At 42.5% G+C, this 26,254-nt stretch overlaps 1 protein-coding gene across 1 annotated transcript in view; it reads left to right on the top strand.

Moving 5' to 3' along the window:
• Positions 1-26,031, top strand: part of dnajb13 (DnaJ heat shock protein family (Hsp40) member B13) — a 49,240-nt gene extending 23,209 nt beyond the window's left edge. The window contains exons 4-8 of the mRNA XM_060826989.1: positions 1,369-1,523; positions 2,898-3,011; positions 12,956-13,069; positions 18,613-18,689; positions 25,878-26,031. Of these exons, the coding sequence (XP_060682972.1) occupies positions 1,369-1,523; positions 2,898-3,011; positions 12,956-13,069; positions 18,613-18,689; positions 25,878-26,031 (614 nt within the window). The remainder of the gene's footprint in view (positions 1-1,368; positions 1,524-2,897; positions 3,012-12,955; positions 13,070-18,612; positions 18,690-25,877) is intronic.
• Positions 26,032-26,254: the final 223 nt, after the last annotated feature.

The raw sequence follows: 26,254 nt of genomic DNA on the forward strand, positions 1-26,254 counted from the left end.
CCCGCTCCACCCTCCCCTCTGACCTATCACCTTCATCCCCATCCCCATCCATCTATTGTACTCTTGCTACCTTTACCCCAGCACCCCCCAACCCCACTTATCTCTCCACCCTGGAGGCTCCCTGCCTCAATTTCTGATGAAGGGCTTTTGCCTGAAATGTTGATTTTCCTGCTCCTCAGATGCTACCTGACCTCCTGTGCTTTTCCAGCACCACTCTAATCCAAACTAATGCACCTAACGCTATGGGCAATTTAACATGGCCAATTCACCTGACTTGCACATCTTTTGGACTGTGGGAAGAAACTAGATCATCTGGAGAAAATCCACGCAGTCACAAGGAGAATATGCAAACTCCACACAGACAGTCGCCCGAGGTGGCAATTGAACCAGGATCCCTGGCACTGTGAGGCAGCAGTGCTGACCACTAAGCCATCATGTCGCCCATAATGCGTCCATTGTCTAATCCATCCATATCTTTCCAAATACATGCAATTCCTCTCCCTCAAAATCTTCTCCAACAATTCACCCACAACCGACATCAGACTTGCCACCTTTCCCATGTTAGCCAACCTCCAGTCTTCTGGCACCTCACCCATGGTTATCGATTCGACAAATATCTCGATTATGGGCCCAGCAAGCACTTCCCTAGCTTCCCATAAAGGTCTAGGGTACACCTGATCAGGTCCTTTGGATTTATCCACCTTTATGCGCTTTTAGATATCCTGCACCTCTTCCTCTATAATTTGAAGGAACAAATAAATGTGAACACTTACAATTGAATATTTTCCAATTTGAACACAGAGATGGCAGGAACATGACTGGTCAGGCATGACTGCCCTCAGGAGGTCTTCTTGGATCAAGCTTCTTTTAATATTTAAAGTGAACCTCCATTTAGAGGTTATAGAACCATAGAGTCATACAGTACAGAAATATACCTTTCGGTCCAACTTGAACTTCCCAAAATAAACTAATCCCATTTGACTGTGTTTGGCCAATATCCCTTTCTTATTCATGTGACTGGAAATTTCTTTGATTGTGTGAAAAATATGTGGCAAGATATGAGTATATTCCAAAGAACAGTAGACACACTAACTGGCCAATATTTTTGTATGTTTTGCATATCTGAATTTTTCTGACCTATGGCTGCAAAATCTATCTTATAATGTTCATGTTTTATTGACAGCCTGATATGACTTTAATTAATGCAGTTGAACAATATGGCAAACTATTATTTTTGCAAGCAATTGGAAGGCAAAGTGAATTTCAACAGAAACTGTTTCAAAATGAATTGTACAAAAGTGTACTGACTAGACGTAATGCTCTGCCACAGATGCCCATTACTGAAAGTTATCACCCTTTGCTCTGCAGATTTTTTTGATTCAGAAGGAGATGTAAGTTTGGGATTTGGAGGGCTACGAGGCCGAGGAGTTAAGAAACAAGATCCCCCTATCGAAAAGGATCTCTATTTGTCTTTAGAAGATCTATATCATGGATGCATGAAGAAGATCAAAATTTCACGCAGGGTATAGTGATATTACTTCAAGGAATTACTATGAATATTACAGTTGCATTTTTGTCTTATAGCACAGCTTGGGATTGGAACCTTGTTGGGAATTGGATTCAGTGAGTGTAACTACAGTGCTTTAGCTATTGTTTGACCAATAACTATAGTTAACTTAGACTTGATCCAAAATTTAATCTCAGATCATCTGGTATGCATGATATAGTGCATTTTTTCTTTATTCTTCTATTCGATGTGGGCATTGCTGGTTTTGCTGCCCATCCCTAATTGCTCATAAACTGAGTGGCTTGCCAGGATATTTCAGAGGACTTAGCAATATTTTAGCAATCATTGGCATAGCATTGGGTCTGGAGTCACATATGGACCAAACTGGATAAGGACAGCAGGTTTACTTCCCTAAAGTGAAGCAGAATTTTTATGAAAATCAACATACATTTTGGATAGACAGAGTTGTTATATGTCATGGTGACATAGATTTTCATGGCACATTGCTGAGACAAGATTTATTAATTGGATTTAAATTCTCAACTGACACAATGGTGGGATTTGAGCCCTTGTTCCCAGAATATTAGTCCAGAACTTTAGATACTATACCAGTGACATGACAATTACACCACTGCCTCCCCTTAGTTATTGTAATAGGTGGTACATATACAGAAAACATCAATAAAACTGGCAATTGAGACATATTGTTTCAACCCATATTATGTAGTTCAAAACAGAGAACAGGTATGACTCTCTATTCATCTCCAAGTGTTATTGTTTGTTTTACTGGCTTTTCCCTCTGAGAATCATTAGCTGAGGAGGATTGTTATATGGAAACTGAAAAAGATAAATTCTAATGTGTATTATAATATTAATTTATAATATCATGGACTATTTCCACACGTTTTTGTGGAAATCATACAGTGATACATATAGTGGTGTCTGTAACCATCTTTTCCAAGGATTATTAAGACAGTTTCATGGATCTGATTATAGACACACCTAGGTTCCTGGTTTACACACTTGCCAGAACAATCCACTGGGTAGCAATCAGGATTCAACACTCAGTGTTTTTAATTTCCTCCTTGTGAAGTTAATGATAAGTTGCTTTGGTGGCAATCAGCTGACTAAGCACAAGGTTTAAGTCATGGTTTAAGTTGTGGATATTCCCAGATCCTTATAGCATCAGCCTCTTGGTAAACAAACATGGAATCTATGACATTTCCTGCAAGTCTCCAAATACATAATTACATGTCTTACTAGGTTTGTAAAAAGATGAATTTAACTTTTAAGGGCATGTTAAATTTCTAACTATTTATTACAACATTATTTTGTTAATAATATAAAGTGTTTAATGACAATTCCCTTTACTTCATTACTTTTCAAACAGGTTATGAATGAAGATGGTCACACTTCAAGTATTAAGGATAAGATCCTGACCATTCAGGTTAAACAAGGTTGGAAACCAGGAACTAAAATCACATTCCCAAAAGAAGGAGACCAGGTAGGATTTGTGTAATTTCTCCTCTTAATTTATTTTGTGGAGTCTAGCTGTTGTCCTGTTAAATATATGCTGCACTCCACACAAAACAAATATGTCTTTCTGATGGTATGATGCACAGAACTGCTCACAGCATTCCTTCCATATTCCAAGCAGGGCTTTGCATAGCTGAGAATGAATTCTACCTGCTTGCAGTTTAGACCTCTATGTATTTCAGAATTCCATTAGCCTTTTTGATTTCGTTTTGTCTGCCACAGAATCACAGAACTATTACAATGCAGAAGGCCATTCAGTCTTTCTTGCCTGCATTGACTCTTAATATTTAGTCTGACTCCACCATCTAGTATCAATCTTCAAACTCCTGCATTTTCCCTATATCGTTACACATCATTGCCACCCAAAAATCATTCAATGCAATGCCCTCTTGAATGCTCAGCTGCATTTCTTCAGTCTGTTCATGATATTTTAATGATCCGCTAACCTGGATCCCAAAAGTCTCTTTGGATCTCCATTGTTTCCAGTTTTTCACCAATTAGAAAGTACCCTGTTCAATGTTCTGTTTTGGTTGCTATTGATTGAGAGATAGTGAAGAAGCTGACATGCTAATATGCTGTTAAGGATAACATGTGTCACTCTCACTGTCATTGTAAATTCCCTGATTATGCCTTTGAACATTTTTACTGTTTTCAAGGGAGTAGACTTCAAATGATGAATTACATGATGAATGGCTTTAATATTTAAGCCATTACTATGACCAATGAGGACATTTGCCTCTCCAATGTTGGTGTCTGCCTCTGCAAGGTGCAACAAAGCTTTGAAATTAGATTCTTCTTGAGAGGCATAATCTTCCACCAAGTCATTGGCTCCTGTTGTGACAGCCAGATGCAGTATTCCTGGATGTGTCTTAAACCATCTGCAGATTATTTATTGCTTGGGAGGTTACTGGCTGGAGGTGGACTGCTGTACTTTCAGCCCTGGTGATGAAGCTCCTTGACAAGCCTTCAGAAACCTGATATAACTGATCGTGAAAAGTTGAGATAGGGAAGGGCTTCACATTGTGATGAACTGTTTCCCGGCTTGTTCCTGACACCTGTGCCTAGTGCTGTAGATTTTACACTATATTTTAGTGATCTATTAGAATAAATTTTGAAAAGTAAACTTATTTTCAACAATGGTGGCTAATTATGAAAATATACAAAGTCAGAAGTCACACAACACCATAGATTAGATTAGATCACTTACAGTGTGGAAACAGGCCCTTCGGCCCAACAAGTCCACACCAACCCGCTGAAGTGCACCCACCCAGACCCATTCCCCTACATTTACCCCTCCACCTAACACTACGGGCAATTTAGCATGGCCAATTCACCCAATCTGCACATTTTTCGACTGTGGGAGGAAACCGGAGCCCCCGGAGGAAACCCACGTAGACATGGGGAGAATGTGCAAACTCCACACAGTCAGTCGCCTGAGGCGGGAATTGAACCCAGGTCTCTGGCGCTGTGAGGCAGTAGTGCTAACCACTGTCACCGTGCCGCCCTAAAACTCCACCATCTGCCAAGGCAGGATTTGAACCTGGGTCCTTAAAACATTATCAGGGTCTCAAGATGAACAATTCATTGATAATACCACTAAGCCATCTCCCCTGCCATGACCATGTTATAGTCTAACAGGTTTATTTGAAATTACGAGTTTTTGGAAGGCTGCTCCTTCATCAAGTGAAGTGAAAAGAATTTATAAGGCAGAGAGATCAAAAGATCATGCAAATGGAGTGGATAATAAGTCTCAGCAAGTGATCAAATGTGTCAGACAGGGTTAGTGAAGTGTCAACAGCTGAAATGCAAGCGAAGGGATGATTTATAACCCAATTAATTGAGGCAGAGAGATAATTTCAAAAAATTAAAAATAAGGAGGTGCTGGAGACAAACCAAATGGATGGAATAACATGATAGGTATAAAAGTCGCATGCCAAGGGTCTATCCAAAATTGTACAAACTAATTAAGGTGGAGAGATCATAACAAGTTATCAAGGTGATGGTGTCAAAACAGGACAGTTACAAAGATTTTACAGTTACCGAATAGTATGGTGGAGTTATATGTAGTGTGACATGAGCCGAAGTTCATGGGTATAGAACTTGACTATCAGTTTTTGCTTGGCGATTCTGCATTGTTGTGTATCTCGCAGGCCACCTTGGAGGACACTTACCCGAAGATTGGAAGCTGAATGTCCTTGACTGTTGAAGTGTTCCTGACTGTGAGGGTTCATTCCTGTCTGTCGAGTGTTGTGTGGTGTCCATTCATCTGTTGTTGTAGCTGTGGTAGGAGTGATCTTGGCGAGATGTTCGCTGTCATCAATGACATGTTGAAGACTGCAAAGAACATGACATAGTTTCTCTGCTCCAGGGAAGTACTGGATGATGAAGAGTTTTCTATGGTTATGTCCTTCATCTGTCTCCTGAGGAAGTCATTGGAGCTTTTCACTGTGGGATGTTGGAACTGGTGATTGATGAATTGAGCACCTTATCCCGTTCTTATGAGGGCATCTTTCAGCATCTTTGACATCCATGGGGTCCCTCTTCTTCTGAGCAGATCCTGTGCAGATCCCCATACTGGGCTTGTCCGTAGGAGATGGCTCTTTAACATTGTTAGGGTGCAAGTTAGAGAAGTGTAGAACGTGAGGTTAGTCGTGGGCGGTAGAATGAGGTACTGAGATGTCCGTTCTTGATGGAGATGCATGTATCCAAGAATAAGACTGATTCTGAACAGTAGTCCATGGTGAGTCTAATGGTGGGATGAAATTTGTTGATATTATTGTATATCAGTGATGTATCTGGTGTGTAACGTTGGTTGAAGGTCCTGTGTAGCAAAGAAGTCTTGGTTGAACTTGTGGATGAAAATGTTGGCATATTGGAGTGCAAATTTGCTCCCCATTGAAGAGCTGGTTGTTGACGGTGAAGACGTTTTGGTCTAGGATGAAGCAGATGAGTGTAGGATGGCATCTGAAAATTGGCAGTTGTTGGTGTTGAAAACTGAAGCTGTTGTAGCGATGCCATCATCATGGGGGATGCTGGTGTAGAGTGCAAAACATCCATTGTGACGAGGAATATTCCTGGTTCGACTAGTCTGTAGATGCTGAGTTTCTCTAAGAAACCTGTAGCGTCGCGACTGAAGCTGGGGATTCCACATACAATGGGTTTCAAGATGCCCTCAACATAGCCAGAGAGGTTCTCACACAGTACTGTTGCCTGATATGATGGGACATCCAGGTGTGTTAGCTTTGTTTATCCTTGGAAGGTAGCAGAAGTCTCGTATACAAGAAGTACACGGGATGAGAGTGCATAGGATACTCTGAAGATTTGGATCAAAAGGCTTGAGCAGTCTGTTGAGTTGATGGGTGTGTTCAAATCAGCAGGTAGTTGTCTGTAGTGTTCCTGATTGTTCAGTTATCAGTATTCTTCTTTGCAGTAGTCCGTTCTATGCTGTGTGATGTTGGCTCCTCGTTTATCTGCTGGTTTGATGATGATATAACTATACAGTGAATTACTGGATCGTCTCAGGATGTACTCTTGATTCTTCTTCTTTAGGAAAGATATCTTTAAATTGGAGCATATGCAGAAAAGATTTACAAGGATGTTGCTGGAACTAGAAGGTTTGTGTTTTTAATAGTTTTTATAGGGAGATGCTGGATGGGCTGGGCCTTTTCTTGCTGGAGCATAGGCAGTTGAGGGGTGACCTCACAGAAGTTTATAAAATCATGAGGGGCATAGATAAGGTGAACAGTAAAGATCTTTTCCCCAGAGTTGGGGGAAGTCAAAACTTAAGGGCATAATTTTAAGGTGGGATGAGGAAGATTTAAAAGGGACCTGAGAGGCAAAGTTTTCACTTAAAGTGTGATTCATCTGTGAAATGAACTCCGAGAGGAAGTGGTGGATGCAGGTACAGTTACAACATTTAAAAGGCGTTTGGACAGGTACATTAATAGGAGAAAGTGAGGACTGCAGATGCTGGAGATCAGAGCTTAAAATGTGTTGCTGGAAAAGCGCAGCAGGTCAGGCAGCATCAAAGGAACAGGAGAATCAACGCTTATGCCCGAAACGTCGATTCTCCTGTTCCTTTGATGCTGCCTGACCTGCTGCTCTTTTCTAGGTACATTAATAGGAAATGTTTGGAAGAATATGGGCTAAATGCAGGCAAATGGGACTTGTTTACTTTGGGAAACTTGGTCAGCATGGGTGAATTGGACTGAAGGGCCTGTTTCATGCTGTATGACTGTGTGACTATATGATTCTATGTGCACACTGCCCTTCAGAGATATGACCATAGCTTTTGGGTCCCTTCCAAATTTATGTGGTGACAGCAGACTTCATCTTTTCACCCATGTTTGGTTTCCCAATTTTCTCTATACTATCAGTCCAAACTCGTAGCTATGTATCAAAACTTACACCTCAGGTTAGCTCACCAGCTTGACAATCTGATTAAAACCTGAATAATAAACACTATTATCTATAGATCAGGAAGACTGCTTTCGTCCACCTTCACAACAGAATTCAGCCTAGCCTCCATGAAACTCTTGTCCATAATTTGGTCCCTGCAGAATCACCTATTCTTTGTCTCCATCCAACATGTTCTATTAACATCTCACTAAGGCTTTTTAGAGAGTACCTTCTAAACTTGGGATTTGTACCATCTAGAAAAACAAGGGCAGCAGAGACATGGAAACAGCACCATCTATAAGTGCCTCTTCAAACTACATGCCATAGTGACTTGGAATTATCTCACCATACATTCAGTGTCACTTAGTCAAAATCCTGTGTCCATCTCCCGAACAGCATGGCAGATGCAACTACAGTACTTGGACTGTAGTGGTTCAAGAAGGCAACTCACCATTATCTTCTCAAGAGTAATTTGCAATGGGCAATAAATGCTGACTCAGTCATCAACTGCTAAAATGAATTAATAAACTTGCAATGATTTCAAATCAGCAACTCTTTTTCCACTAAGTTTCACTCACCCATTATCCCTCCCAGTGATCTGCACATACATTGAATGTTTTCCTTATTTTTAAATGCCTCCAGTGCATTGTCCCATTCTACATCTACAATCACTTCTATAATTCTTTAACTTCGAACGTCCTTCAGTCCCCTGACTGCCTTATTATCATTCTCATTCATGATGTCCAATGTCTTCAACCAATTTGGACTTATTCTCTAGAAATTCTCCTTAATTTTTTAAAACTGTCTATTTTGTTCCACTGTTAAAAACCTTTTCATAACTGATATTTTCAATCAAGCTCAGAGTCACCTTTTCAGGCTCATTCACCATGGATCAACATTAGTTTCTTTTTTTGTATCTGTTATTCTTCACCCCTCTCCCCAACCCCATAAATCATCTTGGGATTTTTTTTAATGCATTAGATATATGAAAAATTAAACTTATCATTGTTTTTCATGTATAAGGCCATTTCCAAAATTATTGTTTTAGTCTTATGCCTGCAGATCATAAAGCATCTTAAAAACAAAAAAAAGCTAAATAAAAGATGTCACATTCATTGCAAAATAATTAAAACCAGAACATATCATTCTGGGAACTCAATGCTGCACTCTGTGATTTTACACTATGCACTCAGTATCAGTTACAGGATTCATAACCAGGGCTAGATTTAATCTACCTAAATTTATACTTTAATCTTTTAGATGTTTCTAGTTAAAGTGCTTGTTTATACTGAAATGACTACTCATATGCTTTGTTTAAATTAATCATTTTTATCTCAGTTTATTAATTAATAATTTAATGCAATTAGATAACAATGTAGTGATTGCGAATGGAATGGTTTTATTTCAGCCTTGAGGGGAGTGCATCAATTTCTGAAACAGTTCATTCAAGTGGTTGTTAACTGTGAAGCCAGCTATATCTGCCTTGACTACTAAGCTTCAGATTCTACTTGATATTCATCCCTAGTACGCACTTGCCTAGCCTGTCATGTGTTTGGCTTTTGTGCTACCTGACATTCATATTCATCTGATTTGTGCTGCCTGCAGTGAACTGCAACAACTCTTGGCTCTTATGTCTTGTGCTGAGTCACGTCAAATTACAATTTGTTATGAATTTGACACATTAGTTATTTTTCTCCTTCTCTTCTCATTTTCCTTCCTTTCCTCTTCAGTCCTCTCCACTATTAGAGAAATTCCTCATTTTTAAACTCTATCCTGTGGTTCTAGACTCTCCCACAAGGGAAACATCCTCTCTGCATCTATTCTGTCAATTCCGTTTAAAATCTTTTGTGTTTAATAAGATCACTTTTCATTCCTCTGAGCTTCAATGGCTTTGGCCCAACCTGCTTATCTTTTTCATTAATTAAGGTCTTCATCCCAGGAATCAGTTTGGTGAATATACTCTGAGTTGCTTCCATTGCATGATATCCACCTTACTTGCTACTTCCTTAAAGAACTCTAACAGTCAAACATGATTTTGCTTTCACAAAACCATGTTGACTTTGCTTCCCCCTTCTGTTGTCATGGTAACCCTGAATGTTTATGTCAAAAACTTCTTTCAGGTCGCAACAGGTGGAATCAATGACTTTCCATATTTTCAGTGCTTCAAGGAAGTCACCAAGGCCCTTCATACTCGGAAGAAAAGCTATAATAATTTCCCAATGGAGACAGCAAAGTAGACTGAGCCAACCAGGCATTACCTACATCCCAATCTTGCCCAGAGTTTAAGATGCCACAGGTTACATCACCATTGCCTTGTGTGTTCCACATAACAAGCCTGACATCTTTATCAATCAAAAGAGTCCCAGTCACTTAACGTACATCTGTTTTGTGATGTCAAGGCGCACATCATGTAGATCAGTGCCTAACAGGAGACATGAATAAGTCATCATGCAACTGTCCTCATTCCCATCTTTATTTCTCTCTGGCTATCAGGTTATCAACAGGTTACTGAGGAATAGAGGCTACTGTTTCCAACCATGGTTTATGACTCATTTCGGAAATCAAAAAAAAGCTGTCAAGCAAGCTAAAGTGAGAGCCATACCACCATTTCCATTATTGAGCTATTAAGACCACACGTTTTTTATTTTTCTTTAGTTTTGATTGTGGATTAAAATGGAAAATGGACTGTTTTAAACCCAAGGACTGGGAAAGTGTTACTACAAATTTAAAAACTGTAATTTATTGTGAGTTGTGTTTACACTGCTGCTTTGCAAGCAGTCAGACAGGAGAGATAGCACCGAGATGTGTGTGCATAGCGGAATTCCTCCAGCAACAGATTGCTGATTGGTTTGTGCAATTGTGATTAGTTGTGGGTGCCAGAAGTCATCAGCTTGACATCAATTCTGTGATTGGCTCCTGGACAGGTGAACAGTTTGGGTGTTTACGATAGAGGGGAAGAGGCCTTCGGGCCCAGAAGGGTAAGCAGAAAACTAAGCTTGCCTCCCACTTTATGGAGAAAGCTTTCACAGCTCTGGTGAAAAAGATGATGGAAAGAAGTTCAGTCCTCTTCCAGGCTGATTGCAGCAAGAGATCACCTCATCAGACCCAGACATAGAACATAGTACAGGCCTTTCAGCCTTTGATGTTGTGCCCTGTGAAACCAATCCGAAGCCCATCTAATGTACACTATTCTATTTTCATCCATATGCCTATCCAATGACCACTTAAATGCCCGTAAAGTTGGCAAGTCTACAACTGTTGCTGGCAGTGCATTCCACGCCCCTACTACTCTCTGAGTAAAGAAACTACCTCTGACATCTGTCATCTGTCTATCACCCCTTAATTTGAAGCTGTACCCCCTCATGCTAGCTATCACCATCCTAGGAAAAAGGCTCTCACTGTCCATCCACTCTAACCCTCTGATTATCTTGTATGTCTCAAGCTGGTAGACAACCTCGTAGAGATAGTAGCATAGGTCTATGCTGTTTCCACTGTGAAAAAGAATGGCCACCAGTTCTGCAAGAAGTTCTCCTGCACTATGCAAGGATGAGTGGCACCATGTTCTCCCTGCTATCACACACTCACAGGGCCAACAATAACTTTGCACACACATGCACCTCACCAAGGGTGATGCACTACAGCATCATATGCATCATGTCCACTCAAGTGTTCACAACCACCTCTTCCTCTACAACTATTAACTGTTCTGGATCTTTATACTTCCCAGTAACTGACTGGAGACATTTCACCACCTCTTGTATTCATGCATGATTATGAATTATACTTGCAGCCATTTCATCATACTCAATCCTTTTTTATCTCTCACTGCAGGAAAACCTGGCTCCTCACAACTGGAGTAAGAGGTCCAGGACAGGTGGATAGGTGGAGAGACAATAGTCATTCACCTGCACCCTTCAGCAACCCAGAGACTTTTACTTTGATGTATAGTCTATTTAGACTCATGGTGCAATCTAGTGATAATTTCACTGGCATGTTTTGCAGCTGGTACATTGCTTGCTTTATCCCCAGAGTACATTTCTCTGGAGGTTCCTGTGTCCTTGTTGGCCCTACATTATGACTAATACCCCTAAAGCTACTTTAAGAGCTCATTGTAAGTATTGCTTACACTACTGCTTTGTTCAAGCAAGAGGGGAATCTGTAGATGGGCTGGCTCAAGAGGGTGTGAACAAAGTGAGAGTTTGACAACAACTATCTGATTGATTCCTGAATAGTTGAACAACTTGTGGTTGTGAACGATACTGCATTGCCGGAAGGGGAGGTGGTATGTCTTTCCCTCCAGTAAAATAATTAAAGCCTGAAGAAAGCCAGTTTATTTTTTGACACCAGTTGCTGTAAGCTGGTGCTTTTAATCAGCAACTAAGAGTCTTTGTAAATAATGGAGCAGTTGTCTATGTTTCCTGTGAAGAAGTGGAGAAAGAACCTACAGAAGAGAGATATCGAATAACAGAAAGTCCTAGCAAGCAAAAGAACTATCTCAGCAAACCCTCAGGAATCCCAGAGGTCCTGGCATTGACGAATACTTTCACTTCAGACAAAATAGCGCAAGCAGACTGCCATAGCTAATGGGGCGAGCTGTGAGAATTGAGTGAGAAAATATGCTAGAGCTCACAGAAAGAAATTTTCCATGTAACTTTCTGAAATCGATTCTACTATAACGCACATTTCTTCAACATGAATTGGCTATTACGCGATTGAAGAATTTAACCCATTATTTGTAGAATGCGAACTTTCATTATCTGTAGTGGCTATAACATGATTCCAGTCCCATTGGTTTAACTGGAACATCTATTATGTGATTTTCTTATAACATGGGATCGTACGGAAACGGAACTATCGTGTCATATCAGAACAGACTGTATGGCCAAGTTCAGGTGAAATTCAGCATATTAACTTTGTATCTGTCTCCACAGATGCTGCCAGACCTATTGAATATTTCCTGCATTTTCTATTTTTAAACCCCTTTAGCAGTTTGGCTGTCATTAGTGGTGTCACATTCTCCCTCCGCTTCACCCAATACCATTTATATAAACAATAATGGTATTGCTTATGTCCCAGGCTCATAAGCACACAGAGTGCAATTCCCAACTTCTGTGCTCCCATTTTCTGGCACAATTATATTTTGTGGCTAGTGTACCTCTCCCCATGTGACTATTACTTCCTTCTAGAGTTGCCATAGCCCCAGAGGATCACAGGGCTGCTCTCTCATGAGAAAGTGATGACTGGTGGTGAAGTTTAATCTGAGGGTCATACACCTCAGGCAAGGGGAGAGGTTGAGATGGCAGGATCTTCATGGTAACCTCAGCTGGGGTTCTACTCGGATCATAATACAACATAAAATGAACTTTGTCATTAAAAGATTGATGATCAGAAATTCTTGCAATATTCTCAGGATTAGCTGAAGAATGGATGTGACGATGAAATCATGAAATATTATGAATTTTTATTCATATTTTATATTGGTTAAATAAGATTTATTACTTTTGATTCATGCAGGGTCCAAATAACATTCCATCAGATATTATCTTTACTGTAAAAGAAAAACCACATCCGTGGTTCTGTCGACAAGAAAATGATCTAATTTTCTGTGCTCCAATTTCCTTGGCAAAGGTGGGTGTAATGTTCAGACAGATTGCGATGTCATTTTAGAGCTTGCGTTAGTACTGGAAAATAGAATGTATTTTTCTGTTGCAAATATGATTTTACAGATGCCTTTAATAAATACTCCTTAGTTTCAGTAAATATGTATTAACAATATTATTCTAGAAATCACTCTTAAAGAATTTAAGTTGATTGGATATTGTGGAGCCACAAGATGGCTGAGACTTCAAATTGTACCTTTTCATCAGTCATCATTACTGAAAATAATATTGAGGTAGTAATCCTATTAATATAGGGGAGAAACAAATATTTAGGAGTGGATGCAAAAGCAGTTTAAAATGTAATATATTTAAAAATACACTGTCAGAACTAGGAAACCATAGGCCGATTACTTTAATTTTAGTTGTAGACTTTGAAAAATGAGGCTTTACCAGCTTAATCAAATGTTTTGAAGGAGTGACAAAGTTGCTTGCTGACATAAGTTTAGTAGGTGTTGCGATTTTGATTGTAAAAAAACAGCTTTTGATTAATCTTACAGTAGTACAACAGTTATCTTATTCAATTAGTAATTCAAAGCCCTGAATTAATATCCAGAGGACATGCGCACTAATACCACTTTCATAGTTTAAGAATTAAAATTCAGTTTTAAAAATCTGGAAATAAAATGTTTTGAGTATCAGTTAAAAAAAAAGCAAAAGACTGAGCAGTTCATCAATGCCATAATGTCTGGCCTGGATGTGAGTCATGCCTCATATTAATATTACTACCACAGGAATAGCTTGATAAACCAAATGTATCAAACTTAGAAAAATCTTCACCACCATTTTATAAGGGCAACTCAATATAATCTTTATTAACGATTTTCCTTATTGATGGAGGACAGTTTTAATGGTAGATCATCTACATGGGTGACAGTAACCAATGCAGATGAATTAGCCATCCTAAATTGCCCATAGTGTTAGGTACATTAGTCAGAGAGAAATGGGAGTGGGTGGGTTACTCTTCGGAATCCATTTTAAGTCTATAGCTTTTTACCATTGTTAAGATTGACTTTAATGAAGACATTGGGAAGCAATCCATAAGATTGCTGGTGACACATATAAATTATAATGTTTTGATCAAACATTATGTAAATGATATGTCGTTTCAGAAATATCACATGCTTTTTGTTATTTCAGTCATGGCCGGTGAGCTTCAATGGCTAGGCCAAATCAGTTGTAAAAGTAAAAAATGAGGTCTGCAGATGCTGGAGGTCACAGCTGCAAATGTGTTGCTGGTCAAAGCACAGCAGGCCAGGCAGCATCTCAGGAATAGAGAATTCGATGTTTCGAGCATAAGCCCTTCATCCTGATGAAGGGCTTGTGCTCGAAACGTCGAATTCTCTATTCCTGAGATGCTGCCTGGCCTGCTGTGCTTTGACCAGCAACACATTTGCAACAGGCCAAATCAGTTGTCTATCTCAAATTGCCCTTGAGACAGTTGTGGTGAACCGTCTGCATCTGTGGCTTGTTAGCCTATTTCAGAGGGCATTTAAAAATCAACTCCAATTTTTTATTGATTCATGGGATGTGGGTATCACTGGCTTAGCCAGCATTTATTACCCATCATTAATTTCCAGAGAGTAGTTAAAAGATTATCACATTGCTATAGATCTTTAGTCACATGTAGGCCAGACCAGGTAAAGATGATAGATTTACTTCCTTAGAGGACATTAGTGAACCAAGTGTACTTTTATAACATTTTTGATTAGATTAGATTCCCTACAGTGTGGAAACAGGCCCTTCGGCCCAACAAGCCCACACCGACTCTCCGAAGGGTAACCCACTCAGTCCCATTTCTCTCTGACTAATGTACCTAACACTATGGGCAATTTAGCATGGCTAATTCACCTGACTTGCACATCTTTGGACTGTGGGAGGAAACCAGAGCACCCGGAGAAAACCCATGCAGACACGGGGAAGAATATGCAAACTCCACATAGACAGGTGCCAGAGGCTGGAATCAAACCTGAGACCCTGGTGCTGTGAGGCAGCAGTGCTAACCACTGAGCCATCATGCCATTTGACAATGGTTACGTGATCACCATTAGGGTAGCTTTTTATTCCAGATGTTATTGAATTTAAATTTCACCATGAGATGTCTCTAAAACTGTAGCCTGAGATTCTGGATTATTACTATAACACAACTGCTGTATCACTATCACCACAAAATTAATGTGGGTGTGGAGTCACATGGAGGTCAGATGAGGCAAGAATTGCAGATTTCCGCCCCTAAAAGATATCAGTGAACCAAATGTGCTTTTTCTTTGTCTCTGGACTCCCATTTTCCTGCCATCCCTTTACCTGCACTCATCCGCCCCCCCAAACAACTTTTTAAGTGTCACAGATTTGAAATAGTAAATTTTAAAAATGGATTAGTATGGGAATACAGAGTTTAAAAGTTTAGAATGAGAATAAAAAATGTCTTTAAAATACTCAAGTTTTAGTCCTTTTCCAACATGAGCCCATGCCCGCTGGGCTTCAGACACGAGGCCACCCTGCATCCACGCGCTGTCCTCAATCCAGGACTTGCTCTGCTCCCACTCTGGGCTCCAGTCATGTCTCGCCTTGGTCCCTGTTCCAGGATTTGGATCGTGTTCACTCTGCTGCCATTCTGTGAGGTGGCCTGCAACTCGCTCTGCTCCCTGCTCCAGGACTCGGTCCCTGACTCACTTTGCGCCCCACTGTAGAGCTCGGCTCACATTCACTCTGATGCCGCTCAGGGCTCCCATCATGATTTGCTCTGCTCTCCACTACGGGACTCAGCCTGCGACTCTTCCCATACAGGTTCTGCTGCCAACCCGGGCTCCAGCTTCAACTCACTCTGCTCCCGCTCCGGCACTCGGCCCACGTACTCTGCTCTCACCTGGGCTCCGGCCACAACTCCTCTCCCTTTGTCTCGCCTCTAATCTCCAGATAGGCTTGGGTAGTTTAAGAAGTTAAAAGTTGGTGGGAGGGGGAGGATGAAAACCTGCTGCAAAGTGTTAAAAAATATGAAAGAAAAAGGACTAGAGACTGGCGAGCAGAGGAAGTCTGACTGTTAATATTGATAAGGAGGTAATTTTGGATATATTGTCATCTTGAAGTTGACTATGCATCAGGACCAGACGAGATGCATTCAAGGATACTGGATGAAGTGGGAACGAAAATTGCAGAGGCACTGGCAATAATTTTTCAGTCTCACTTAGAATTAGTGGTGGTTCCAAAAGACTTGAAATTGCAAAGTCTACAGCTTTGTAAAGCCCAGCAAATACAGACCAGTTAATTTAGCTTCACTGTTTAGGAAACCTTTAGAAACAATAATCCAGGACAAGATTACATTGACAAATGTAGCTTAATTAAGTGGAGGTAATATGGATTTTTTTGGGGAAAATAACATTTAATGAACTTGCCACTGTTCCATGATGAAGTGTCAGATAGGGTCGATCAGGGTATTACTATTGATGTGATGTATATGGACTTCAAGAACGCATTTGATACAGTACCACACAACAGACCAGTGAGCCAAGTTCAAAGCAGAGTCCAAAGTTCATGGAATAAAAGGGACAGGAAAGTAAACGGAGTAATGGATGTTTTTCAGGCTAAGGGAAGATTTGTTGTAAAGTGCCCCCAGGGGTCAGTGCTAGGACTCGGGCTTTTCCTGAAGTACATTAATATATACAACTTCAAGTTTTGCGAAACCTATATTGGAAACCCTATAAACTGGATTAAGGTTAGTGTAAAACTTCAAAAGAATATGGACAGGTTGGAAGAATGGTAGGAAGAACATTTTTCAGACAAAATAAAGAGTTTAAATCTAAAAGGGGTCCAGAAGCAGAGGAATTTTGGTGTTTATGTGCATAAGATGTTAAATGTGGTAAGGCAGTTTGAGAGAGCAGTTAATAAAGCATACAGTGTCCTAGCCTTCATGAACAGGGGGACAGAGAGCATGAAGATAACATTCAACATAAATAAGATACTAGTTTTGCCTCAACAAGAATATTGAATTCAGTTCTGGGTGTTGCATTTCAGGAAGAATATGAAGGCTCTGGAGGTTTACAAGGGTCTCAGGATGAGGAATTTTAGTTATGAAGATAGTTTGGAGAAACTGGCACTGCTCTACTTTGAGAAAATAATGAGAGGAAATCTAATTGAAGTACTAAAAATCATGAGTAGTCTGGATAGAGTAAATATGGAAAAAATATTCCCACTTATGAAAGGAAGAAAAAGGCACAGATTTACATTAATTAGAAAAAAAGTGTTATGAGGAAAAGACTTCATCATGCAGTGCATGGTTTGAGTCTGGAATGCACTGCCTGAGAGTGTGGTGCCATAAATTCAATCAAAGCATTCAAAATGGAATTTAATGGCTATTTGAAAAGGAAGAATGTTGGGGAGAAGGCAGGAGAATGTTATTAAGTGAGAGACAGCCTGTGCAGACATGGATATGTTTTCTTTATCACCATAATGACCTGTACTGCCACTTTCAGACCTTTGGACATGGACATCAAGGTCCCTCACTTCCTCTATCCCTCTTAATAGCCTCCAATTTACTCTGTATTCTCTTGTTTACATAATAAATGTATTGGCATGCCTCATTGTTAGCACACATTAATGGTTACAGGAGAATTAGGGACATTTACCTTGTTGTGGAAGAAACAATGTTGTGTTTTTACTTTCACTCTTTATTGAATGTTCTTAATTATGTCTACCTGTGGGACATGGCTGAATTCAGAGGTTCAGGTACCCCTCCATTCTGTGGATTGTAAGGACATTGTCAAAAAGCATTTGAGGGCATTTGAAATGTTGTGGGTGAACTCAAAACCCTGAAAGGACTCAGCCAGCAAACACTGTTAAGATGAACACTGCTTTAGAAGGATGGCCACCTCACACTAAGACCCCTCATTTTCAGACTGACTGTCATCCCCACCTCCCTCCGGCACTTCAACCAGGATATCGAGCCCTTCCCACTTCAATCCTCTGTGCCTTCAACCTCCAACTTTGTCCTGTCTGTCTTTTAAATCTCCATGCCTCCAACTTCATACCTCTACTCACTGACTCACCCTTTTCTGTTGTCCCATGCTCCTCCTCCATACTGTAACTATGCACACAGATGCACAGTCACAAAATGTACACCACTTTTAAACAAGACTCTCATGCCCCATAGATTTTATCTTAAAGGCAGGACTTTATTGAAAACTGTTTCCTGTTAACAAGTATTCATGGCATGCAAAAATATTAGAAGTATGGAGCCACCATCGTGTAATGCATGACATGTTGTAAGATTGTCGCTGACTGTGGCTGCATGTCCGCTGTCAGGATGTCAAAGTTTCACATCCCGCTTAATTAAGTCACTCATCCCACCAAATTTCCTGCTGCTTTAGGCTCCACAATATCCATCCCATTAACTCTTTTGATGATGTAACTTAGGTCAAGAACTCAGCATGTAGGTGCTGTAATCATGGGAACAAACTTCAGGGTTTAGATGTTTTATACAGTTCATGCTTTAATATTAAATTGTTATTTGGATTTTAGGCTCTAACAGGTCACACCATTGAAATTGAGACACTTGATGGCAGATTTCTCAGCATCCCAATCAATGATATTGTCCAGTAAGTGTTCACTAGGTCTTTTCATGCCATTTTATTGTGAACAGAAATCCAAAACATTGTTTGCTGATTCCTCAGTTAAATGCTTATTTTCATGAAAATAGATTGTGAATCTTAGAAAACAACAATGGAATATGATCTTGCTTTGCCCTCCACATCTATAAGGTTCTGAGGTCACTGTATCAGCAATGAGGAATAATAATTCTGTTTTTTTTAATTTCCCCATCCTCTCTCCATTTCCCCCAGGGACACTGAGAAAGTTGTCATACCTTTTTGACTCTCCTAGTTGCAATATTTTTGCATCCCTCTAAGAATGCAGAAGTCTGGAAAAGACCTTTTGTTTTATCAGGTCAGCTTCAGAGTTCTAAATCACAATATGCAGTTAATTACCTACTGCATTGTGATCACCCATGTGCTTTGAAAAACAACTTTGGGATGAATCTTATTCTTTTTTGGTGATTGCCAGGTGTGTTGAGTTGCTTGTAGGGCTTTTTGCTGTGATGCCGAGTGAAATTTCTCGCCACATCTTACCTTTCCAGAACAACTCATCAGGCAGCAAATACCTGCTGAAAACCCAGCATCCTTTGTGCCGGTGCCATATTTAAAAGGCTGCTGTGCACCCAGATAAGCACTGGCATCCTGAGGCTGTCCTGTTTGCTGAAATAGAGTGTGAAGATCTTGGAAAAAGAAAAATGACACCACAATTCTCCAACAGGAACATGGAGATCCTGGTAACAGGGTTTGCAGAGGACTAGCAGACCCTGGCAGCCTGATCCAAGCTTTCCACCCAGGTCATTGCAGTGTCAGCATGTGAAGAAATGGCTGACAGTGCTACAACAAGGTCACCGATCTTCTCTGCCACTCCATGGAAAGTGCTACACACTTCTCTCCACCATCTCACATTCACTCAATCTCTGTTACTGCACTTACCTCCCATCAAGGCTCATGCTGTACCATTCTCACTATTGCTTGCAACATCTCACTTGTTCTCACTTCCTCCCAACCTCCCACATCATCAACTCTGCATGAATTCTGTGCTGCTTACTTACTCCCTTGGAACGCCTTACCATTTTCAACTATTTGCATCTGCACTAACAGCTGTGACATCTACTTTCATCTCATTCAATCCCTCCCTTTCTCCCTTTAAAAGAGTTGACAGCCCACAGTTGGGCATAAAGGGTGGAGGGGTGCACAAAATCTGACTTCTCATGCCCTACGTGGAAAGAATCCTAGCCCTCCACAAGGATTTCAGTGAGTCCCTCTCTCATTGCACACTCCAGGTTATCTCCTCTACCCAGAAACTCTTCAGCCACGTTCTCAAACAGACTCGCTACCACAGCCACAACTCCTTGCTCAGCACCTGTCTACGGAACCAACTGACCCCGCACGGACTCCGGACTACGTTCAGACCAACAAAATTTGGACCCAACCAGGACAAGTACCTACATCAAATTCAAGGCCTCCAGCAGCAGACCTCCCTCTGGATCCTCCGCTCCACGCTTGCGCCGCTACCTACATTCCCTGCAGTTAGACCTACCCCAGCTCAGGACAACACTCTCACAGACCTGCAAAGGACCTCTACTGTTCTTCATCCACAGAAGAATCCATACACTAAACAAACAGTTCTTCCTAGCCATATCGGAAATTAAAGACAGTAGGTACCAAAAACTTTCATGTACTTACCCCCACACATCGGCCTCCGAAATCACTCTAGCGCCATTAACCACACGGCCGCTGCAGCGCCAGGAAGACCATTGCCGACAGATTCGCGGCCTCTGCGGAGTCCACGGCTATCGGAAATAACACCGTTTCTGTCGTTGCCATAGCCAATTCTGCCCCCTGGATTGCCGTCGCCGCAGCCACTTCCACCCCCAGTGGCATCACTAACCTGCACAACCACCACGCCACATGCGTCTCTGTCCCCACGCCGATCTCTGTCACCACGCCTAACCCCGCCCCCACATTGACCTCCGTCGCCATGCCTAACCCCGCCCCTACACCGATCTCTGCCCATATGCCTAACCCTGCCCCCACGCCAAACCCGCCCCACTCCCAGCTCCAGCCCAACACCAGGTCCTAGCTCCCAGCCCTGCCATGTTTTCACCATCCCTCCAGACCTCCCCCTCTCTGAGGATGAAAGATCAGTCCTCAGCAGAGGCCTCACCTTCATTCCCCTACGTTCTCGGATTAACGAGTTCAAGACGCGGTGAGACATCGAACAATTCTTCCACCGCCTTCACCACCGCGCCTACTTCTTCAACCAGGATTCTCGCCCACCCTCTGATGACGCCTTCTCCCACCCCCAACACATCCCATCCTCCTGGACACCCCGTGCTGGCCTCTTACTTGCCCTCGATCTCTTCATAGCCAACTGCCACTGCGACATTAACCACCTCAACCTCTCCACCCCTCTCACCCACTCCAACCTCTCACCCTTGGAATGTGCAGCCCTCCACTCCCTCCATTCCAACCCCAACCTCACTATCAAACCTGCAGACAAGGGAGGCGTGGTAGTAGTTTGGCGCACTAACCGTTACACCTCTGAGGCTAAACGCCAGCTCGTGGACACCTCCTCCTACTGCCCCCTTGACCATGAGCCCACCTCCCACCACCAAACCATCATCTCCCAGACCATCCATAACCTCATCACCTCAGAGGATCTCCCATCCACCACCTCCAACCTCATAGTCCCACAACCCTGCACCGCCCGTTTCTACCTCCTGCCCAAAATCCACAAACCTGACTGCCCCGGCTGACCCATTTTGCCCCACAGAACTCATCTCTCGACACGGTCCTGTTCCCCTTAGTCCAAGAACTCCCCACCTACATTCGGGACACCACCCACGCCCTCCACCTCCTCGATGATTTCCGCTTCCCCGGCCCCTAAAGCCTTATCTTCACCATGGACATCCAATCACTGTACACCTCCATCCCCCATCACAAAGGACTCAAAGCTCTCCACTTCTTCCTTTCCCACCGTACCAACCAGTACCCTTCCACTACTCCCTCCTTCGACTGACTGAACTGGTCCTCACCCTGAACAACTTCTCTTTCCAATCCTCCCACTTCCTCCAAACCAAGGAGTAGCCATGGGCACCCGCATGGGCCCCAGCTATGCCTGCCTCTTGGTAGGATATGTAGAACAGTCCATCTTCCGCAGCTACACTGGCACCACCCCCCACCTTTTCCTCCGGTACATCGATGACTATATCAGCGCTGCCTCGTGCTCCCACGAGGAGGTTGAACAGTTCATCCACTTCACCAACATCTTCCACCCTGATCTCAAATTTACCTGGACCATCTCAGACTCCTCCCTCCCCTTCCTAGACCTTTCCATTTCTATCTCGGGCGACCGAATCAACACGGACATTTACTATAAACTGACCGACTCCCACAGCTACCTAGACTACACCTCCTCCCACCCTGCCCCCAGTAAAAATGCCATCCCATTCTCCCAATTCCTTCGTCTCTGCCCCACCTGCTTCCAGGAGGACCAGTTCAATACCGTACAACCCACATGGCCTTCTTCTTCAAAGACCGCAATTTCCCCCCAGACGTGATCAACAATGCCCTCCACCACATCTCCTCCACTTCCTGCTTCTCCACCCTTGAGCCTCGCTCCTCCAATCGCCACCAGGACAGAACCCCACTGGTCCTCACCTACCACCCCACCAACCTCCATATACATCGTATCATCCGTCGTCATTTCAGCCACCTCCAAACGGACCCCACCACCAGAGATATATTTCCCTCCCCTCCCGTATCAGCATTCCGAAAAGACCACTCCTTCCACGACTCCCTCATCAGGTCCACACCCCCCACCAACCCAACCTCCACTCCCGGCACCTTCCCCTGCAACTGCAAGAAATACAAAACTTGCGCCCACACCTCCCCCCTTACTTCCCTCCAGGGCCCCAAGGGATCCTTCCATATCCACCACAAATTCATCTGCACCTCCACACATATCATTTACTGCATCCGCTGCAGCCAATGTGGCCTCCTCTATATTGGGGAGACAGGCCACCTAGATTAGATTAGATTACTTACAGTGTGGAAACAGGCCCTTCGGCCCAACAAGTCCACACCGACCCGCCGAAGCGCAACCCACCCATGCCCCTACATTTACCCCTTTACCTAACACTATGGGCAATTTAGCATGGCCAATTCACCTGATCCGCACATCTTTGGACTGTGGGAGGAAACCGGAGCACCCGGAGGAAACCCACGCAGACACGGGGAGAACGTGCAAACTCCACACAGTCAGTCGCCTGAGTCGGGAATTGAACCCGGGTCTCTGGTGCTGTGAGGCAGCAGTGCTAACCACTGTGCCACCGTGCCGCCCTTAATGCGGAACGTTTCAGAGAACACCTCTGAGACACCCGGACCAACCAACCGAACCACCCCGTGGCTCAACACTTCAACTCCCCCTCCCACTCCACCAAGGACATGCAGGTCCTCGGACTCCTCCATCGCCAGACCATAGCAACACGACAGCTGGAGGAAGAGCGCCTCATCTTCCGCCTAGGAACCCTCCAACCACAAGGGATGAACTCATTTCTCCAGTTTCCTCATTTCCCCTCCCCCCACCTTGTCTCAGTCAAATCCCTCAAACTCAGCACCGCTTTCCTAACCTGCAATCTTCTTCCTGATCTCTCCACCCCCTCCCCCACTCCGGCCAATCACCCTCACCTTAACCTCCTTCCACCTATCGCATTTCCAACGCCCCTCCCCCAAGTCCCTCCTCCCTACCTTTAATCTTAGCTTACTTGGCACACTCTCCTCATTCCTGAAGAAGGGCTGATGCCCGAAACGTCGATTCTCCTGCTTCTCGGATGCTGCCTGACCTGCTGCGCTTTTCCAGCAACACATTTTCACCTCACAAGATATGACTCGTAATGCTCCTGGGGGGATGTTGAGACATCTGTGTTCCAAGTAAGTACCACTCTTCTTTCCACTGATACTCTCACATTTATCCTGCTGTCAGTGTCTTCATTGTGCATTATTTCTAACCACCGACCACAATGACTTCTCTCTCTTTTGACTTGTAGGTACCAGAGATATCCACAACCTTGGTGCAAAAATGGCATGCTCTAATAGAAGTTGTCTCCTCAACCTCTGACAACCAGAGTACTGTGGCCTCAGAGGAAGGATTGACAAGGCTGCCTCTTATATCCCTTTACCAGCCCAGAAACTGACACTTGTGGGGGAACATCAGCCTTAGAAAGTTTGGGAGTGCAAGCTGGTGAGCACTTTACTGAAGAGCTCCACTGTAGGCCAAGGAAGAAACACAGCGCAAAAGTGAGGACTGCAGATGCTGGAAATCAGAGTTTAGATCAGAGTGGTGCTGGAAAAGCACAGCAGGTCAGACAGCATCCGAAGAGCAGGAAAATCGACGTTTTGGGCAAAAGCCCTTCATCAGGAATAGAGCCAGGAAGCCTCCAGGGTGGAGAGAAGAAGGAAGAAACATCCCAGGCTGCTGGGGCACAGAAGACTGCCAGGGACCAGGCACTGTTCAACCCCAGGCAGGAGACAACAATCAGGGACTTCATCCATAAGCGCAGAGCATGTCAGCACAAGTCCACTTTCCTGACACCCGTCTGTGACTATCTACCTGTCTCTCTTTCTGTCTGATACAGCAATTCAGCCAGAGAAGCTAGCAGCCTGTAAACTATGGCTGAAGATTCTACCTGCTAAAAAGCAATGCAAGCATCAGATGCTGACAGTCTGCAATTTAGGAGATAATTGCCTATACACTGAGAAGCAATGCAAGCCACAAGATGGTGATGGCCTCAAAATCAGTGCACAGCGATTGAGCACTATGAAAGCAAACTAAGAGGCATAAGATACGTATGTGTCCATGCATGCAAAATGATATAGCAAAACTATGCAAGTCATAAGTGATTATAAGCTTTGAAGTCAAGTCCTGAAGGGATGAGATGAAGTGAGAGTTGTTCTGAAAACAACCAGGATGATATAGTGAGGATGGTGGTTTGTTGATGATCAATTGCATGGAGGAAGAGCGGAAGAATACAGTGCCCAAGAAGCATACTAGGAAGTTGTAATGATAGTGCAGGTGGATGAAGTTGTGGAGAAGCTGTGGTGTCAGGTAACCATCATGACATTCATGCTTCAAATTAGCACTTTCCTTCCTACCAAGTATAACTACATAAACTGGGCTCACATTTTAAAAATAAAGGATTGCCTATTTAAAACAGGCATCAGATTTTTTTTTCCTTATAAAGGGTCAAGAGTCTTTAAAATGATCTTCCTCAAAAGAGAGTGAAAGTAGAATCTTTTAATATTTTTAAGGTAGAGATTGATTGATTCTGAATAAGCAAGGGAGTGATATTAGGGACAGACAGGAATATGAAGTAATCAGGGCCAAGGGGCTTACTTCTGCTCTGAAGTCATATGTTTGTATTGGTTCTTTTAGTGATTTTGGCTGAGGACTAAATATTTGTGATAATGTCAAAGGGCAGGAAAAAGACAATTTCAAAAAGTAGTTTGAATTTCTTGTTTTCAAAGGATGAGCAACAGAAGTTCGAGATCTAATGCCTTAGATTTTTTTCTCGATTTGCAAGGACAAAATGCCAAAATTGAGTAATATCTATGTGAGTTAGTTAAAATCAATAGTTTAAAAATCATTACCATATTGAATTTTAAAAAAACTAGACAGTAGTGTTGAGGCCACAATCGGATCAGTAATGATCTTGAATCATGGTACAGATTCAAGGGGCCAAATGGCCAACTCCTGTTCAAAATTCCTATGATCATTACATTGGTATGTTGCTACGTTACTGTTCATGGATCCTTGATGTGCACTAATTGGGGTGAAAGAACTGCAGATGCTGGAGATCAGAGTCAAGATTAGAGTGGTGCTGGAAAAGCACAGCCCTCCCGTTTATCCCTCCACCCTGGAGGCTCTTTGCCTCATTCCTGATGAAGGGCTTTTGCCCAAAACATCAATTTTCCTGCTCCTCGGATGCTGCCTGATCTGCTGTGCTTTTCCAGCACCACTAATTGGGGTGAACAAATAGATTACAATGACCACACTTCAAGTGTACTTCATTACCTGGAAAAATGTTTTAAAACTTCCTGAGACTGTGAAAGGTGCTACATAAATGCCCAGATTTTTATAAGCTAGGAAAAATGTCCTGATACCTTTTAATTCCTACAATTTATTTTTCCTAGTCCAAAATATACCAAAGTAGTTCCAGGAGAAGGAATGCCGTTATCAAAGGATCCATTACAAAAGGGAAATCTCGTGATCCAGTTTAACATTCACTTTCCAGAAAAGCTCACACCAGCAAAGAAGAAGTTGATTAATCGAGCATTGCAAGTATAATGTCAACAATAGCAAAAGGAAGTCAGTTATTAAAGGGTCAGGACCATGCAATTATCTTTTTGTATTGAAATATAGTGCATTAATGCATCTGTGACATAAGTGGATGGTGTGTTTATGAATGGGAGTTATTGAAGCAAACTTTTCTTGTTTTGTGTTATGTGTAACATTTCCTATAAGGGTTGATGAATTATGCTGAACCCTACTGTAAAAATTGCACAATTAT

The sequence above is a fragment of the Hemiscyllium ocellatum genome, chromosome 6 (genome assembly GCF_020745735.1).
Source record: "Hemiscyllium ocellatum isolate sHemOce1 chromosome 6, sHemOce1.pat.X.cur, whole genome shotgun sequence".
Classification (NCBI taxonomy): domain Eukaryota; kingdom Metazoa; phylum Chordata; class Chondrichthyes; order Orectolobiformes; family Hemiscylliidae; genus Hemiscyllium; species Hemiscyllium ocellatum.